The sequence below is a fragment of the Notolabrus celidotus genome, chromosome 8 (genome assembly GCF_009762535.1).
Source record: "Notolabrus celidotus isolate fNotCel1 chromosome 8, fNotCel1.pri, whole genome shotgun sequence".
NCBI classification, from domain to species: domain Eukaryota; kingdom Metazoa; phylum Chordata; class Actinopteri; order Labriformes; family Labridae; genus Notolabrus; species Notolabrus celidotus.
The window spans coordinates 22,315,009-22,334,966 of record NC_048279.1 but is presented as its reverse complement, the minus strand read 5'-3'; the positions used below and the strand labels follow the sequence as shown (position 1 = coordinate 22,334,966).

At 39.4% G+C, this 19,958-nt stretch overlaps 1 protein-coding gene across 1 annotated transcript in view; it reads left to right on the top strand.

Moving 5' to 3' along the window:
* The window catches only part of mrpl11 (mitochondrial ribosomal protein L11), a 64,908-nt gene extending 45,577 nt beyond the window's left edge, over positions 1–19,331 (top strand). The window contains exons 3-6 of the mRNA XM_034690774.1: positions 3,310–3,405; positions 14,185–14,278; positions 14,717–14,876; positions 19,092–19,331. Of these exons, the coding sequence (XP_034546665.1) occupies positions 3,310–3,405; positions 14,185–14,278; positions 14,717–14,876; positions 19,092–19,203 (462 nt within the window). The 3' untranslated portion in view covers positions 19,204–19,331. The remainder of the gene's footprint in view (positions 1–3,309; positions 3,406–14,184; positions 14,279–14,716; positions 14,877–19,091) is intronic.
* Positions 19,332–19,958: the final 627 nt, after the last annotated feature.

Here is a 19,958-nt window from a genome sequence, read left to right as displayed (position 1 = left end):
AAATGTGATCACCTCTCTCTGGTGCATACTTAATTGTGTGTGGAGCTAATGGCTGACTGTCTTCTGTTCCCAAGTGGGTCATGTCTCTAGTCCACAGGATAGCCTCTCTCTAGTTTCAAACTCTTGATCCTTTTTTCTATGTTTGTACCAATCAGCGACATCCAGAGCTGAGAAACAAAGACAAATACTGCAGTTCTTTGAGTGGCCGCTTGAGGCTGACTCCAAAAACAAGCCAATCCCCAGTACGCCCATATTAAAAAGTCAATGTTGTAATGAACATGTTTACAAGCTTACGTGTAATGGTTTTGGTCTCTATAAATAGTCCATTTCTGTACTCACATCAACTGTACATGTGGTGATATTGTATCAATTATGGAGTCACGAGCTCAATCACTAAACATTACCTCTCAGCTGTGTGTGCCGGTACTGTCTGGAGATTTTTTCATGCAGGTTTTGTTGATTGAAAAAATTGTAGTATTATGTCTTTTACATTTTAGCACCAATCAGCATAGACTGCATAAAGAAATGGACAGTGTGAAAGCCCCTCAAAAGTGAAGACACAACTTTTAGAGCTCTTCCTACTGACTGGCTGAACAGTGTATCTCAAACATAGATTTATCACCATGCTGATTTAGTTCCAAATATACATTTACCCGTTCAAGTTTTCAATTATTTGGGGCAAAAAATAATTATAGTATATGGTATAATTCCTTGATTGACTGCTCTGTTGACAGATGCTGCTCCTGCAGTGCTGTATACAGTGGGAAAGCAGAGTGAAGGGCTGTGGTAGTTGCTGGTGTCACAACGTGTTATTTATTTCCTTTTTCCTTACTGTATATTTTGTACTATGGACAGGTTGACTATAAAACTGAATTGCCCTTCGGGAACTAATAAAGTATTCTGAATCTGAATCTGAATCTGAATCTGGATTGCGAGGAAATGTAGCCAGCGTGAAGTCGAGTCATTATGATTTCTGTAACTGTGAGCATCAAACAGACTCGGAGTGCCAAGCCTTTATGTAGAAGCTCTGGTTCCATATTTGCAGAATGTCAGCACCTGTCAGAGATGTTTGGCATCACTTCTGGTCAGTTGGAGGAGTTGGAGATGCACCATCCGTCTATTAAGTCAATGTTATACACACTCACCATACCTGGCTTGTTAGCTTGTTGACACTTTATAATTGATTGATTTATTGTGGCAGCTCATGCATGGGAGCTGGGGTTGTTGTTGACTTTTCCCAGCAGATGTAACAGTGGGGGCCATATATGGTGATGGGAACATTGGTATTTTTTTACCTTGTACCTGTCAGTCACCTGTTGCTCTTAATGAGGTTCAGGCGGCTGAGCGGTGAGTCCGCCTAGTTCCACACACTCTTGTAGCTTCTTTACTCTGATAAACAAATCTGGTCAGCTGATGAAGCTCATTCTTGTTATGAAGCCATTCACCAGTTAATAAATCAGCCACAAGTGTAAGCTGATTAGCTTTGATTACCCCTCCCTCCATCCCCACCCTCCAGTCCAAGTATTTTCACTTCTGACTCCAGAGAACTCACAAAATGTCCACCAGATGTTGAACTCGAGGCTTCAGAAAGTTGTTTGAAGAATCACAGGGTGACATCACAGGAGCTACTTCCATTATTTATACAGTCTATGGTTTGTACAGGCACTTTGAAGCAGCCACCGGTCAGGGAGACCATGTGAAGGCTTTTTCCTCCGTCTATCTTTAGAAACAGTCGCTCCTCTGTCTGCATAATGTCTCTCTGTCTGTGCTTAAGCACATTTTCGAAGCATCAGGAATTATCTCTGGCTGGTCAGGGAGGCCCTTTCATGGCTTTGTGTGGCATAAAAAGGGCCATCTGAGTCGGTGGGGGCGATCATTACCCGACATGGGCCTAACAGAGAGAAAGAAATGGGAGCAGAATGTGTGAGGCAGAGCCCGAGGGTTTGCTTTGACTCACACCCAACATCACAGCCTTTTATACTAATCCATATTTAATTAGACTTTCCTTCAGTGCTCCCTCCACTCTTATTTACCCTTCCTATGTTGTTTTATGGGAGGCGGAGGGAGGGGAGGGCACCGGGAGAAGGAAGCGAGGTTGACATGGGATTACTATTAATAAGCACAGGAGAGGAGTGAAGGTAGAGCTGAGCGAGGGCTCTGGGGACGTTGCCGCCTTTCATTTCATTAATAGGATATTGTAATTCAAACAGCACTCATCAGCTCGGCAACAATAACCTGCCTTGAGTTCTGTGATGTGTTGAAATTTCAATCAGTTTGTTGTGTAAGGGGTGTTATGCATAGACACACCAGTGAGTGATGGTTTGCGTTATAAACACTAATGAAGTGATGGAGTAGTGTAGATCCTGCGCCTGATTGGTATTCATCAGGTGCTTTTGAAGCCTTTAGAGGAGATGATGTTCACAGAACTTTCCGCACCGTTAAGTTCAAATAAATGTCTTCCCTGTGCTGTCATTGCAGGATGTCTCAGGATGACTGACTCTTCATCAGATCCATTATTAGAATCTGAGGGCCGTGCTCCGCGCTGTCATGGAGCAATAGAAGCTCGCAAGTCCATTAAAGTGTATAAAAAATCTTTTTTTTCCTTCCCCTCATTTCTGAAAATGAACATTTCAATCAGTGTGTTGCCTTTGGGAAGGATGGCGGGTGAAGGTCAGTATAAATTTCAGCAGTAATAATTAGATTCTTTATTAGTCTTCGCCACTGAATTCAGCTTCGGAGAGGAATGGTGCAAAAAGGAGCAGCGCTGTCCGGGTGTTGACTTAATGTCACCCATCCATTTTGATTTCGCTCTGGTCGGCCTTGCAGGAGCTGGAAAATGGGAGGCTCATTCATCACTGGCTTTCTCTGGCTCCAGGCACCGACATGCATTCAGTCATAGCTGGAGTGACAGACACACACACACACACACACACACACACAAGCAATCAGTGTGAAGCAACAGAGAGCACACACACACTCGCACAAAGATGCATCTCGGTGTGGAAATCTCAAGAATAACCAGTTCGATGTGTAAAACTGTTGCGAAAGGTTTAATGCCCATAAACACGCATACACATCACATACATACACCAACACATCTGCTCCCTGATCCATTCATGTGTGTAAATATAGTCAACCTGTCTGAGGTCTCTGATTGATTGATTGGCTGACAGAAGCCCAGGTATCTGTATTCTGGCAGCACAGTGAGACATGAGTGAGGCTCAGCTGAATGTTTGAGACTTCTCATACATTTTAAATCGACCCTCAATCATTTTTATATGTTTATTTCTTTCTTTTTTTTTTCAACAGAGAGGAATCCCCATCGGACAGTTCTGCAAGGACTTCAACGAGAAAACCAAAGAGCTGAAAGAGGGCATCCCGCTCCCTATCAAGATCCACGTAAAGGTGCGTCGTTGTGGGTCTCTCCCACCAATCTCTGACACCTTGTACACTTAGCTGCCCCATCCCTCCTTGGATTGTGGTTAATTCCTTCAGCTGCATAACATAACCTGGGCACTTCCATTATTCATACTCTACCACTGAAGTAAGCTTTTCCATTTGCATGCATTAATGAAGCAATACCCAGAGGAACCGGGAGTCAAGAAGCATTAAGTGCATGCACAAAATGTGAATTACTTAAAAAAGCAGTGAAAGCGTGTAGTATTTATTTTATACATGCGCATATTACTCAATCCCCCCCTCTCCCACCTCTTTGTGTTGTTCTGAATCAGGAGTTGAGTCCTTTCCGCTGAATAAAAGTGTAATGAGGTTTGTGATGTAAGGCGGGGGAAGCCCAATCCTTTAAAAGGCGTGAATTAATTTTGACATGCAGAAACACCAGCAGAAGCTCTGCCAGCACATCTGGGGGCCTCAGCTCTGCCCATCATTGCCATCTGCTGGCGGTTTGAAGTGCCAGTTCAGTTCACACTACACTGACTCTGCGCTATTATAACGACAACATGTTTCTCCTTCTCAAACGAACATTTTTCCTCTCAGCTTTCACCTTTAACCTCAAGCTTGTCTGGAGCTTTGAGAACATCTCTCAGAGTCTTTCATCTCACTACTCAAGAAGGCTTTGACATTTCGGGAAATCCACTTGTTCACCTCCTTGCAGTGAATTAGACGAGGAGATAGATCTCATATCTGTGTGTTAAGGAAACAGCATGAGCCAGGAGGCAATTAGCTGAATATAAGGACTTGAAACAGGGAAACAGCTTGCCCGACTTTGCTCAAAGTAAAAAAACAACTCGGCCTAAAATCACCTCAGTAATGAACTTAATGTATTGCCTTTAATTAATCCTTTCACAAACAAACATGTTATGAGTCTACAGCCATGCTTGCAGTTGTGTGAGTCTGTATGGGCTGTCATGCTTACAATGATGTTTCAGAAGCACTAAACTTTAAGCCGAGCGGTGGGGATGCTATTTATTCTGCAGGTTTTTGATCTTTTACCAAAAAGCTCAAGACCAAAGGGGAGGATTTTTTTTTAATAGATTGAGTCTTATATCCAGTGCTTTTTTCCTCCTCATCAAGGCAGTTTGGTAGAGGATCCTTGAGCTGAGCTAATGTGGACAACACACAGAGACACTTTACTTTCTTCTCTTGATGCAGCGACTCACTCTGACCCCAGATGAAACGATAAGCTTTTATATGTCAATGAACCTCTGCCTTGGCCTCAGAGAAAGCATAAAGAGCTCAGTCTTCAAGAGGTAGCCTGGAGTATGGCCTCTGCTCCATTGCACAGAAAGAAGTCAGTTGAAGTGTCGTAGGCATCTGTTTAGGATGCCTCCTGGGTGCCTCCTTTTGGAGGTTTTCAGGGGGCTGTTGCATTTATACCCCAAAACATATGTCATCTGGCATGGGCCGCCTCTGGAGAGGAGCTGAAATGATGCTAGGATGAGGGTCTCAGATTGATTTTTCTCCGCCTCCTGACACTAACTAAAGAAAATAGATGGAATACCCATTTTGAGCCCGGCTGTAAGCAAGTTGAATCCCACTGTAAAAACATGGGTTCCTGATCAAGCGGCAACCTCCGGTCTAAAAATATGTGTCCAATGCAGAAGTGCTAAAAACTGCAGTTCATTGAGGATCTGCTTGAGGCTGGCTCCGAAAGTACCCGAAACCACATACACACCAATTAAAAAAAGACAATCTTTACAGCAGAAATAAACATGTTTACAGCCTGGTACAGAAAACGAGTGTAGTCTGGATAGCTCATTTCTCGATCGGCACACACTGTACGGGAGGTACATTTTTTTCTAACGCGGCAATTTCGAAGATATTGAGATTACGAGTCTTCCAATGAGAGGCCCAGCTGCCTGAGGGAGCACTGCAGCTGCAAACTCCGCCTCTTTACATCACAATCACTCTACAGCAGCAATATGGCTGCCACCGACGATTGGCCTCAAAACAGTGCTTCAGAAACAGATGTGTGATGTCACGGATACCACGTCCATTATTTTATACAGTCTATGGTCCTAATGGAGACACTCTGGCTTTTGGAATCAGCCTCAAGTGGACTCTTGATGAACAGCAGCTTTTTGTACCTCCACATAGGCTTCAATTGTCAACACCAGAGGTTGCTGCTTGGTGTTGACATATTCCATTGATGAATTGAATTAATCTATTACTTTGTTTTCACCCTCAAACCTCTGAAGCTGAATATAAAAAGTAGCAGAATAAGCCTTCAGAACACACCTCATGTTATTGGTTGCAACTTTCAGTTACTGTTATCAAATATCAGTCCTGAATCAAATGGCTGCATGTGGAGCTACAAACCTGCACACAAACTAAGATTGTCATAAATTACACCACAGTGTTGATGGGTTTACTGTCATCACGTCATCACACAGGTTACCAGGCCACAGTGTATTTGTATACAGAGTAAGCAAACAAGACATAGACTGTTTATTAATAAGGTTTGGGAAGGTGTACTTTGTTGAACTTTTGGTTAATACTCTGAGGGATTTAAACAAAAGGAAAATAAAGAAACAGAAAACAATAAACAGAGAGATAGTTTACTTTAGCAAAAAGATGCATGTTTATGCTTAGGCATGTTATACCTTCTTTTTAATCTAAAGGTGTTTTTCCACTGCAGGTACTTTACCCCAGAAGTAGAGACTTTACCCCTGAACTACTTGCGTTTCGAACCGGAGGAACCTGGGTCTAAATTTAGTTCAGGGGTAGATAATCATCCCCCTGGAAAGCCCCTGCTAGGGGGGTAGTACTTTTCAAAGGTCCTGGGACTTTCGGTTGAACGTAACGGTGTTTGTTGAGTTTACACAGTTGTTGAAACACAGAGGGAGTTCCTAGGAATGCAGACTAGTTTCGTTTTTTTATCAAGATTTCAAAATATTATTTAATATAATTTTTTTCTCCATACATCACTGGCCTGATTTGCACAATCTACCCGGGACTTTAGCCCACGGTCGAAACGCATACAACAATGGGGGCACAGGAACCTTTTAGTTCCGGGTAAAGTAGTTCTGGGGGCTAAAAGACCCCAAAACTCTTGGTTGAAATGCACCTTAATATATATTTACCTCCATCTGACACCTACACTGCAGCAAGGGTTCATTAAACATTACTATGCAGACATGATCAGTTGTGTCACTGATAGTCTAGTCTGCTTTGTTAGATCAAAAAGAGGCATCAGTGCTGGCATCAGACTGTTTCATAACCAATAAAAACTCTTCACAGGAGACTCAACTAGGCTGAGACTGATCAAACTGTGGGGCCAGCTAGCAGCATTTTGAAATAATCACATCGGCCGATGCCTGCGCTCATAAAACTGATGAAAATAAACAAACTGGGGCCGTTGGCCTCACTGTTTAAATGCGCACCACATGTACAGAAGCTGTAGTAGAATCGCAGCAGTCGCTGGTTCTACTCCTGGCTACTCCCCTAATGTCCTGTCTCTCTTCAGCTGTCCTAGCAAATAAAAGCAAAAATGCCCAAAAAATAACTCAATAAATAAATAAACGAAAATAAACAAATTGCATCCACACAAACTGCGGGCAGCGTCTTCAGTGTAGCGCCCTAAAAGATAACACCTTTTTTTCCATCCCAAATGACAGCTCATCAAATCAAAAACAGTTACAGGCTAGTGTTTAATAAAAATCCTGTTATGATTACAGAATAATGCAGTTTAATATTGCTGCTGACATGAATGTTCTGAAATCTAGAATATAACCCAATGTATTTTTCTATTTCATGTATTAATTAAAAATCCATCTCAAACATGTTGCTGGCTAAGATAACCATGTATATTCAAGTGAAATGTGCATGAAAAAATGGATGTTAATGTTATTTGATTGTTGATTTTATCAAATCCTCAAAAAACAACAATGTGATATCGACCTTATTTATCAGCAATCCATCGACCTGATCTATAATTATTGGCATCAGCCTTTGAAAAAACGATATTGGTCAACTACTGTCCTTAAAGCTAGGGTTGGTAGTCACGGAAAACTAACATGAAATTGAAAGTAGCATTTCCTCAGGACTCCGTCGAACCCCTCCCCTCAGAGCTTCTCCAAAATGACCCCCCAGCTCACATGCACGAGTGCAGCTGATTTGGGACCATATGATGGTGACTGATTCAAAACCGGTCTTCAGCACATCGTTTGTGTTCTGCACTACGTCAACTCATGTCTCACTCAGCGGTAAGAAAACACCAAAACATTATCATAGTGAAAGTTAAAAACACAAACAAACATGAAATGTACGCGCAGGAGGCGGGCAGAACGGCAGGAAAGGATTTGATTGGTTTCATCATTTGGCTCCTGATGGCAGGGATTGGTTGGTGTTTTCCCAGGTTTACTACAGCTGTAGATATCGGCTTTTTGCACTCTTTTTAAAAAACACATTATGTATTGATTGCCTTCGGAACATACAGATCATTTTAACCAGTATAACTACCAACCCCAGCTTTAACTATAGGTTAAAGTTACATCGTGACAAAACAGAACCAACAAAGTTTCAAACTTTATGTACAAAAAAATCTAATCAAAACAATAAGTTCTAACATTTCATACATCACAAGTAAAATGCCAAAGAAGACACAACCAAGATTTAGAACCAACTCATAGATATTTGCGATCACACCTCACCTTAGCCATGCTAGCTGTTCTATATCCGATGTTAAGGCAAGCTAAGCAGATAGCTCAGCAACTAACTTTAACTGTGATGCTGAACTATAAAATACCAGCCTTTACACTGTCACCGTCCTCTCTCTGTCTTTTTATTTTCCACTGATTCACCCTGCTTGTCAGAAAAAGCCTGTCATGGTAAATATTGGTTGTCTTTCTTAAAAAACAGAGGCGGACTCAGTGGACCTTTTCATCCGACAGCTTTTACTTTAGATAGAGAAAAATGTTGTTTCCTCTGTGGAAAGGTCACTCGTGTTAGATAACACGACTCTGATGACAAATCACCTGCTCTGTGATATCTTCTCAGCCCAGCCTTCACTTTATTGGCCTGTTTGTTTTATTGTTGTTTATTTTTTTATGTGACAGCTAACAGATGATCCAGATTAAATGTCCTCTGATGATTTATTGATCAAATCTTTTTGTATGATTTTCATAAAAATATTTTTGGGTGGGTGAACAAGTCTGCGTTAGAAGAAAGGGGTCAGAATAACTCGGTGAAGCTGAGGAGATTATTTTTACTCTGTTCCTGAGGGGGCGATGGAAAGGGCGAGCCAATGAGGCTGAAGAGCAGATGGTGCAGCAGCAGCAGCATGGTTTAACATGTAGAGAGGGTGGACAAAATAACATAGAAACCTTGTGAAAATCGATGGGAAAGTCATCGAATGAACGTTCACATGACTTTTTAAGCCTTTTTAGAGCCTATGCGGAACTCAACCAGGCAGAGTGTGACGTAAAGAGGTAAAGTTTGAGCCTCCTAGCCAACAGCTATGCGTTCCTGACCGGGAGTCACGTCAGTCATGTCCTTATTTGGGCAAAAACTCGGAATCTTAATATCTTCTGAACCGTCACGTTAGAAAAAAATTCAACCCCCGTACAGTGTGTGCCATTAGAGAGATTAGCTACGTAGGGCCAAGCCATTTTTTTAACCAGGCTGTAAACATGTTTATTAATGCTGTAAAGATCGTCTTTTTCCCATTCATGTCTATGTGGTTTCCGGGGTTTCTGCAGCCAGCCTCAAGCGGATTCTCAATGCATTGCAGTTTATAACACTCCCACATGGGCTTCATCATTTGAGACAGGAGGTTGCCGCTTGATTGTAACACAAAGTGCAGTACATAAAAACAACCTAAAATAGAATAAATTAAGAAAAAGATCGTCTATTGTCCTCTAAGGAGGAAACACTGGAGGTAAAATAAGATGTTAAAACTCAACAAAGGAAATTAAAATCAACAAAATAAAATAAATTGCTAAGATAATAAAACACTCAAATATCAAACCATTAAAAGAAAATAAGATGCTATACTTAAAATAAATAAATAAATTTAACTGTTAAGAATAAAAATAAAACTCATTTAAAATGGAGACTAAAAAGGTAGGTCTTGAGTATAAGAGTCAGTATTTTTGATAGGGATGCAGTGATGTGATGGTCAAACGTTGGTATTGGCCAATTTCGGCCCTATTGACAGATAACTTCACATCAGCAAGTAAAGTGCCATAGACTGATGTTTATCTTATTACATCTTCATTACATTAATGTGATGCTGCCAAGCTAGTTCACTCAACTGCTGATTCAAAGAAGAGGGTTTTTAATCAGGCAAAAGAAGTTGCCTGTGGGACAAACTGTAGTTTGTTTCCATGGTGAACTGTGAAATAATTTGTCAGCAGTTTGGGAGTATCACACTGTCAAGAGGGACTGCAAGCAAGTTAAATTTATCCAATCTGGAAGTTAATTTGAAAAACAGACAAAAATAATTACAAAAAAGTAATGTGCAACACAAGTACAAGATTTACTCCAGCTAATTTAATGTCTTTATTTCTCCTCCATCAATGTCCTCATTGATCCCTTCACCTCTGTCATAATGACTGTGAGAGCACAAGTTTTTGTTCAGTTCTTTCTGCATTAAAAGGTCACAGTCCTCACAGGATATCACATCAAGCCACCCAAAGGAGCTCTAAAGCCAATGGACAATAGAGGCTATTCAGGTCACATGATGCACACTGTCCCAAAAAGACTTCTTGTACTCTGCCAAGATGGTGAGGGACGCATCTGTAAAACAGCAGATAGTTTTTGTAAGGTACAAAATAGAAATAAATAGCCCTTATTTAAACTATTACGCCTAAAGGTATAATATTCATCTTGAGTTTAATTCAGGGTTATTTCCTGAGGCACAATGAGTCAGAAATGAATGAGAGGCAGTATTAAAAGAAGCTCCAAGGGCATTTGCTCCATAAGCTGCATGATGCAAAGGCTATAAAAAGCTATGAAAATGAAAGAGAAAAGAGTTAAAGGGTTTTCACCTCAAAGATGCTTCCAGTTCTTTTTTAGACATTTATGGTCTCACCATCTCGACCCAGATTACATTTCCCTAGGAACAAGCACTCATGGTGAATTACACAATGGAGTGACAAAGGCACCCTGTAAGTCAAGGAACCTTCAGAAGCTGTTATTTTAGGGTAAACTTGTTCAGTAGTGTTGCTCTGAAAATTAGCGTCCAATATTAATTAGACTGCAATGAATTAACTCTGAATGATTAATTACTCTTCTGTTTAGAGATGGGACAGTAAGTGGCGTATTAAATATTCCTTCAACAACTGAAGGAGGTTTTTCTGCGCAGCGAACACTGTAAGCCATTAGCCTCAAGTTACAAAATAAATGAAGAAAGAGCTAGATCAATCTGAGGGGGATGAAAGGAAAAGTTCTCCTGATTAACTGGAAACATAAATACTGCAGACGAGAGGGAATGATTTCCCCTAAAAACTGCACACTGTTCCAGAGAAGACCCTGAGGAAAGCCGGTGAATGGTCGATACTCATTTTCTTTAGCTTTAATCATGCCGCCCCAATTAAAAAGCCTTTTTCTTTTTGCTGTTTAATAAAGCAAAGTGCTTCATTATTTTAGAGGGGGGAAACATTCCCTATCTCCATATTGATTGGGTCTGAATTCCATTTTTTTCAGTCAGCTGGAAATGTTTGAACACAGGTAGCACACAGAAGCAAAACAAGTGAGCTTGATAACTCAGGTACGAGGAGACAGAAAAAAACCCCAGCTTAGCCAAAGTCTTAAATCTAAGCTACAGTGTTTTTGTCAGAGGCACAGCTACCTTTAAAGTTTGCATGAGATGAGAGATGCACTAACCTGACTTTTTTCAGTCTAAGTACCATTGCATGGGGTTATTGTTTCCTCAGAATACCTTGAAGTTATGCTTTAAAATGCTCCTGTGATGAATATTTAACTGGTTATGATTGAGACTAAAATTAATGCTGATGCATCTTTATGACATAAAAAGCAAACCAGACCATGAGCGAGAAGAGTGATTGTTTCCATATAGCTATTTTTGATGCCTGTCAGAAACGTAATAGTGTTTGTGTCAGAGGTGGTGAGTTCAAGTACTTAGACTGGAATTGTTTTGTTTTTTTGTTTTTATTGTAATTTTGTTGTTTTTTGCAACCATTTAATGGCAATTACAAACATTTTGCTTTGTGCTTGTTTTGACAATTATACATCATCAGAATCTGGTGAAACAGATAAGCAAGTGGAGTGGTAGTAATAATAGGGAAAATAATAAAAATAATTATACTAATAAATAAATAAAAATAAAAATAAATACAATAATATAAGATAAATACATACATAAATAAAATTAAGAATCTTAATAATATCCCCCCCCAAAAAAATAATAATTGACAACATCCAGGTTCAAATCAACTGCCATCAGATTCATCAATCACAAGTAATAAGAAAATGAGTAAAATACAATGAATAAAAAGATCATGAGATAATAATCAGAATGGAAAATTACACTTTTGTTTTGGGGTTTTTTTAAACCTGAAATTTCTCACCTCTTAAGTGTATAAATAAAATAACATTTTCAAATAAAGATACACCGAGTTCCTTCCCCACTAGTTGTGTTTGACTTGAAATATTTTTATTACCTTTCCACAAATCAGATTCATGAGTGACACTTTTGATTATTAAAAGGTAGCAGGGGGAGATTTTTTTTGCACTGCACTGTACATGCACAGGACAAGAAAAGCAAAAAGACATGAAACACCCCCAATCACCAACCCCATATACTCTGCCTTACTTTAAGTGATATGGCTGCCTAAACACTCAGAAGTCAAAAAAAAAACTGAATGATAGAATCGTCATTGCTAGCAAGTCCCAGCTCTGCCACTTGACTCAGTATTGGATATTTGTTTCTGAAGATGATGTCCAATAACCTGCGATTGTTTTTTAAAGGCAAGTTCTGATCATTTTAACATTTTCCATAGGGTCAAATTCAATAGTCATTTAAATAAAACCATATAGATTTATTTTATCAGACTTGTCCCCCGTAATGGGGTACCAATTAATGCTTTTAAGCCTCACATTCGAAGGTAAATGCACTAAGTTTAGTGCTGTCAGCATTAACGTGTTAATCCCTGAACGATTCAGGTCAGAAATTAACACACCATTTTTTTTTTTAGTCACATGCTGTTTTGTCCCTTATGCCACACTGTACTTGTACTTGAATGTCCCTGCTTCCTGCTGTCATCATGATGAAAACAACACCTCCACTGCATTTTTGAATGGCGCATTCCACATTAAAACACTCCCAGACCGCTCGGTTGACAAGTCAAAAGTTACATGAACCTCGCAACTGCATCACCATCGCTGGCAGAGCCCTACTTTGGAGTGTGTGTGAATCTCCACAGACCTATGGATGAAATGAAATAGAAGAAGCAAAGGCTAAATTGGCAACAACTAACTTCAATCCAGCAAACACTGTGGAAGTGTGCTGGAACAGAAGATAAAATAATAATAACAATAATAATAAACATAGTATTTCACAGAATAAATATTTTAAAGCCGTCTCCTACCTGTAGGGTAGGTGCAGCATTTATTTGAATAAGAAATCTTAAAGTCAAGATCATAAAGAAGATTTCCATTCCACATAGAGTAGACATTAACTGTTTTGAAATGCAAAATAATGGAAAATGAAACATGTGGTTAATTGCAATTAACTATTGACATTCAGCGATCAACAGTGACTTAAAAAAAACAATCACTTGAAATGACAGTCAGAATATCAGAATCTACATCCAATCCACTACATTTTCCAAACACATCACCTCGTCCTTGCTGCGTTTTTATAAGCAAGTATGCAAGCCAGGGAGTCAATCAGGGTTATGTTAGATGGGAGTAAAAGTTTGATCTTCTATAATTTAACAATTGAACTAAATAGCTCTACACTGCAACTAAACAACAGCGCTGTTCATTTATTCAGTGTTACCTGTCTTCTACTTGGAAAATGATTTGTTGCCTGAAACATGCAGCTTTAGTTTCAATCTCTGAGCATGATGTCATGTAGCCATTCAGTACGTATTTAAGAAACATTCACAACACTTGTTCAAGAACAGAAAAGAAGGAGGAGACTTCTTTCATCTGACAGCAAGCTTTAGATTTATTGTCTTACTGCATCTCCTGAAATTTTGAGCGTTTTTTTTCCTCCCTCTGTTTAAAATCAAGGTATATTTTAGAGGTAAATATGCCACCAGTGGGGCACTGGTGGCTTAGCGGTCCAAGCGCCCTACGTATAGAGGCTACAGTCCTCGTCGCAGAGGTTGCTGGTTCGACTCCTGGCCAGTCGACCATTTACTGCATGTCTTCCCCCACTCTCTACTCCCCACATTTCCCGTCTTTCTCCAGCTGTCCTATCCAATAAAGGCAAAAATGCCCAAAAATATATATATGCCACCCGAGCAATTGTTTGGTTCAGAAGTGCTATAATAGACAAAGTGTGACAGCAACATACTAATTTATTAATGTTACAAATAGGTGTAAGAGAAATTTACCTACATGTGACTTTAAAAAAAAATAAAAAATAAACTTACAGCATACATTTCTTTAGGTACTGGTTTTGGGCTGAAGGAAATATGGCCTCAGTAATTTAAAAATCTAGGCCACAGCTCGTTTTATTATTCCATGAAAATCTCATGTTCATATGTCCTCCTTTGATCACAGCTTGTGATTTTATTTCTCCTCTCTCCTCAGCCGGACAGAACATATGACCTGAAGATCGGCCAGCCCACGGTGGCGTACTTCCTCAAGCAAGCGGCCGGCATCGCAAAAGGGGCAGGCAAGACGGGTGAGACGTGCGACTGCTCTGATGGTTCAGTTCCACTTTTCTCCCACTGAGCCCTTCCTGTTACGGACACACGCTCCTCCCTGGGCTCGTTTTGAGTTGGGCTTTGATTGATGTTATATTCATGACATGTGGGGGAAACTGCAGCAGGGGGAAGGAAGTGGCAAAGGTGGTGTATTTAAAAAAAGGAGAATTATGGATTTCTACCTTTTATGCTGTGTGCCCCAAGCCATCTTCTGACTCGTTTCAGCTCCTAAAATCCACCCCTGCACCGTCTCCAACATGCACATCACATATGCCCACTAACACACACACACACACACACTTGGTCTGTCTTTGTGCCTAACTTCTCTTTTTCATTCATTGAATTTTTATTCATTCTCTGAAATCTCTTTAATACGCATTTGTGTGTGTGTGTGTGTGTGTGTGTGTGTTGTATAGGCCATGAGACAGCGGGGAAGGTGTCAGTGAGGGCGGTGTATGAGATCGCTCAGGTGAAAGCTCAGGACGAGTGCTTCAAAATGAGGAACACCTCCCTGGAGAACGTTGTCAAAAGCATCGTCGGATCGGCACGTTCTCTGGGCATCGAGGTTGTGGAAGAGTAAGTCTTTGTTCTATGCCCTTGTGCTTTTTATTCATTGGTTTACCTGAGAAGCCTGAACAGTGTTCCTGTGTGCACACCGGCAGCGCTCACTGGTTGGTTGATTTAAGCAGTTTTTTTATAGATCATTATTTTGGAAAGAGATTTTTAATAACACATGAAGCTTCCCACATGTTTCTGTGAAGTTTCTAAAAATGTAAATCATCCTGTTTTTTAAATGTTGCCATGCCTTCTAAGGGCCACTAGAGGTCAGATTAGACAACAGGCAAGTGCTCACTATAAGAACACCTATAGGAGCTTCAGCAGATAATTGAATGCAGATCAATACACCAGTGTTACAGCGTAAACTGTTGTAAAGTCAAAGAGCTCGCTCAAAAGATGACCACATCTCATTTTCAGTTAACAGTTCTGACCTGACTCTGGGTCCATTAAAGGAGTCTTAATGGAGCGCTTGATCTACTTGAGTATGACACAGACTCCTGACAAAACAGTTTCTAACAAGGATCTGAATGGAGCCGCGAGGAACTTCTAGTCCTGTAACATTAATCATCTTTCTATTCTGAGTTCTGTATAATATTTACCAACATTTGAGTTCATTTCTTCAGTAATAAAGCTCCATGGGACATAATTAGGCTAAATAAAGAAAGAGAAATGTCAGTATAAATGTGCTGTAAGATGCAGGTCGCCACTTGGACTGATATCTTCTCTGTTCGTTTTAGGTGCCATTGCAATACTCTGCATCATACTTTGTTTTAGAGAGCACTTATTGTTTTACAGCCCAACATGTGAAAAACAACTTGAATGATAACGTGAATTCCTCTTCGTAACAAGCAGCCCCAGGAAACCTCAAACAGTGCAGTGCAGTGCAGTAACATTCATAACTCTTCTCCTTGCAACTTAAAGGATTTGAGGTTAAAGAGCCACATTTTCATGCACATTTGACACACTTCTTCTCAGTCAGTGATCTAAAGGGCTCATCACATGATAAAATATTACCCAATATTAGCACTTATTTGCTTAACATAGAGCTATGAAAGTAATTACATTTATGTTTAAGAACATGCATGATCATGGCATGGTGTTTCACAAACTTCTCAGACAATAATGAGCACAATTGATGACAAGTTTTACCTATTAACTGGCCATAATACTGAACATCATGATAGTGGATGTTATCAGGGAATGGTGCATTTAATCACAAAATCATAAGACAATAAAAGATCAAACAAAGCTCTGACATTATATACATTACATCTGCGCAGGTTTAACTTTTTACAGTGTATTGATGGACGCCATTGTCCCACAATGTAATGCACAAAGACAACAGAAGAGAAGACCACAGCTGGTAAAAATGATTGTTAGTGGAGGTGAAACAATCTGGAAATACTCTTAAAAAAAGAAGAAAAAAAAGAATGAATACAAAAAGTTATATTTTACAGAGATTATTTTTTGAGGTTGAACTGCCATGACAGTTCATAGTCTAAACAAGTAATGGATAACGTATCGTGAACAGGTGGTTATGTAAAATAGAATTTCAGGTGGTTCTTCTATTTTGCATAACAAGCCACTCACGATACATTTCCTGCTTATTACCCAGCTTCCAACAAAAGACACAAACAAGTTCACTTGGAGTATTGATTTCAAATTTACAACCCCAATTCTAGAAGAGTTGGAATGTTGTGTAAAATGTTAATAAAAAAACGAATTTGATGGCTTGCAAATCATTCAAAGTCTTTATTAGATTGGAAATAGCGCAAAGACGACATATCAAATGTTGAATCTGAAAATTTGTATTGTTTCATGAAAAATATTTGCTCATTTTAAATTTGATGCCAGCAACACGTTTTAAAACAGTGGACTACAAAACACTGAAAAAGGTGTGATGTTAAACACCTGGAGGAACATCTCTGAACTAGTGAGGCTGTCTTGCAGCAGGTAAGTTACATGATGGGTATAAAAAGGGCATTCCAGAGAGGCTGGGACTCTCAGAAGTATAGATAGGAAGAGGTTCACCACTCTGAGAAAGTTAGAGACAGGGTGAGGGAACAGTTTGGCAGTTAGAGAATAATGTTCCTCAGAGTTAAAATCCAAAGAATTTGTGGATTTTGTCATCTATAGTTCATGAGATCTGGAGTAGTACTTCCACGGCAACGGTATTCTTGTCAGTATACTTGGGGGTCAGATTAACATTGAACCTAACATATATATTCAGACTGAAGTCTTAACATTGGCCTGCTATACTGTCCTAAAACACATTCAACTTCACATTTTCATTCACAGTGAAGTTGTCTGTTGGCATTCTCGACAGATTCAGGAAATAACAGCAGCACCTGTATCAGGTCCTCTTCCTTGTAACTTTTCTGTTTACATTTCTTCTCACTCAACTCAACCAGTCTTGTAACACTGCCAAAGCCCACACAGTGTTGTGGTTTTCTGGTTGCTTCGTGTCTGATTCTTCGATTTGGCCTACATCTCTATCACTCACCTCCTTTTGTGTTATAACATCCCTCACTGTTTCTCACTGTCTCTTGTCTTCTCTTTGCTGTTGACTGGTCAGCCATTAACCATGAATCTTACGTTTTGTGGTCTCCAGATAAATTAAGAGTTGTAGTAAAGATATCCTCCATGTTGTTTATCGATACTATTGGGATAACTCACGGATTTGTCACATTCAATCAATCAATCAAGCTTTATTTATATAGCACCTTTCATACAAATCCAATGCAACCCAAAGTGCTTTACAGCGATTAAAAAACAAGAAAGAAGCAGAAATAAAACAATGGCAAGTAAGGGGAAAAAAGAAAAATAATAAATAATGAAAAAAAAAAAAATAATAATAATAATAGTAATAATAATAGCACAGTGGCAGCTGCCTTTCTGTGTGGAGTTTGCATGTTCTCCCCTTGCATGCGTGGGTTCTCTCTGGGTACTCCAGCTTCCTCCCACAGTCCAAAAACATGCTCACCAGGTTGATTGATCACTCTAAATTGCCCGTAGGTGTGAGTGTGTGCGTGAATGGTTGTCACTCTGTGTTAGCCCTGTGATAGGTTGGCGACCTGTCCAGGGTGTACCCTGCCTTCTGCCCGAAGCCAGCCGGGATAGGCTCCAGCCCCCCGTGACCCCTAACGGGATAAGCGGTCAAGATAATGGATGGATGGATGGATGGATGGATAATAATAATAATAATAATAATAATAATAATAATAATAATAATAATAATTAAAATTATTATTAAAATTAAAATTAAATATACACTAATGCACACCAAAAATAAAATATGTGTAATTAAAATAAGTTGTCAACAGTAAGAGATGAAATCATTGACTTTTTAAATATATATGGATTCCTTTCTGTGGCTTGGTTTAAATTACGTGTGTGATCTGGTTGCTCCTGCAGTTTAGACTTGATTGCAGTGTCATAAGGTTTTGACCAATCAGAATCCAGCATTAACCACAGCCTAGGAAGTTGTAAAAAAAAAAAAATTGAAAAAAAAAAGGTGATGAAGACCATTATTTATCAGTTTTATTTGAGTCATTTTTTGGATATTTTTAAAATCTACAATTTCACTTTAAAGCTTTCCTTTTTTAAAGTCATGATATTTAGAAAAATTCAATAGTCAAAATGTGTGTAGTACTCTTGCACAATCGCGCCATCTCATCCCACTGAATTCAATTCTCTTCCAGTTAATGATATTGTGCTCCTCCCCGGTATCTCTCTCTCCCTCTGACTTGAAAGTGAACATGTCCTGCAGCTGCATAGTGTTATGATTAATTGAGAGCCGTGTCAGTGGAGAAATGGATATCTGTGCCTCATTTAAAATGGATTTCTCCCAGGATGCTTGTTGAACACTGCTGCACTGTGGAGAGTCCAGAGCGAGGACACTGCTCTTTGATATGGGGGTATTGTCACCTAAAACACTGTGTTTAAAGTTACTGTTAAAGAGAGATGAAAGGCTTTTAGTCAAAGGGATGAACTTTTCTGCTCTTAAATATCACCACCACACTACGAATATATTAATGTGATGTTTATCATCCGCTGTTTTCCACCTTGATGAATTATAAATCCCCAAACTTCAAAATGATAAAGTGTATCAAAATTCTGTCAATGTTTCAAGGAAGGTTAGTGTTTTATGTAACACTAAGTCAAAGTTTTGGGCTACTGAATATATTTTTCCACCTCTTTCTTTCTTTCTCTCCTCTTCCTCCTCCTCCTCAGTCTCTCAGCTGAAGAGTACAAAGTCTTCTTGGAGCAGAGGGAGGAGAAGCTGAAAGCTGATGCAGCAGCAGCCGCAGCTGCAGTTGAAACTATGTCGGGAAAAAAGAAATGAAGACCTGGAGCATCTTTTATTTATCCCTCCATTCCTGTATTTTTTTTATCGACTCTGTACATGAAACACATTCATGTAGAAACCTGATGTTGTGTCTCTGATCAGAATAAACGCAGTTATTAATGTGATTTGTTTCTGTCCTTGATTAATTTAAGATGTAATACTTTTAAACTTTGTCATTTAAGAGATGAAATAAAATCTCAGCAACAAAAATTTGATATGAAAATATTATCAGCCTGCAGCGTTTAATTTCCTCTGAGCTGAGCTAATCAAACTGTAATTGTCTTGGAAGGATTTGTGCATTCGGCTCTTTGATGTTATTATCTATTATTAACACTTCGGGAAGCCTTTTGGCTCTTTGTCAGGGTGTGCAGTTGGCTTTCATGCACATTTGACACACTTCGTCTCAGTCAGTGATCTAAAGGGATCATCACATGATAAAATATTACCAAATAGTAGCATTTATTTGCTTAACATAGAGCTATGACAGTAATTACATTTATGTTTAAGAACATACATGATCATGGCATGGTGTTTCACAAACTTCTCAGACCATAATGAGCACAATTGATGACAAGTTTTACCTATTGACTGGAGTTTTGTCCTAAAAATACTGAACAGGGAAAATAAGTACAGAGGACTTTCTTATGTGTGGTAAAGCTGTACAAGTGGTCTTATTATTTTGAACTCAGTCTAGTGCACACCAGTGTTCAGATCAGGTAGATGATTTTCTTGGCAAAGAATGTGCTTAAATA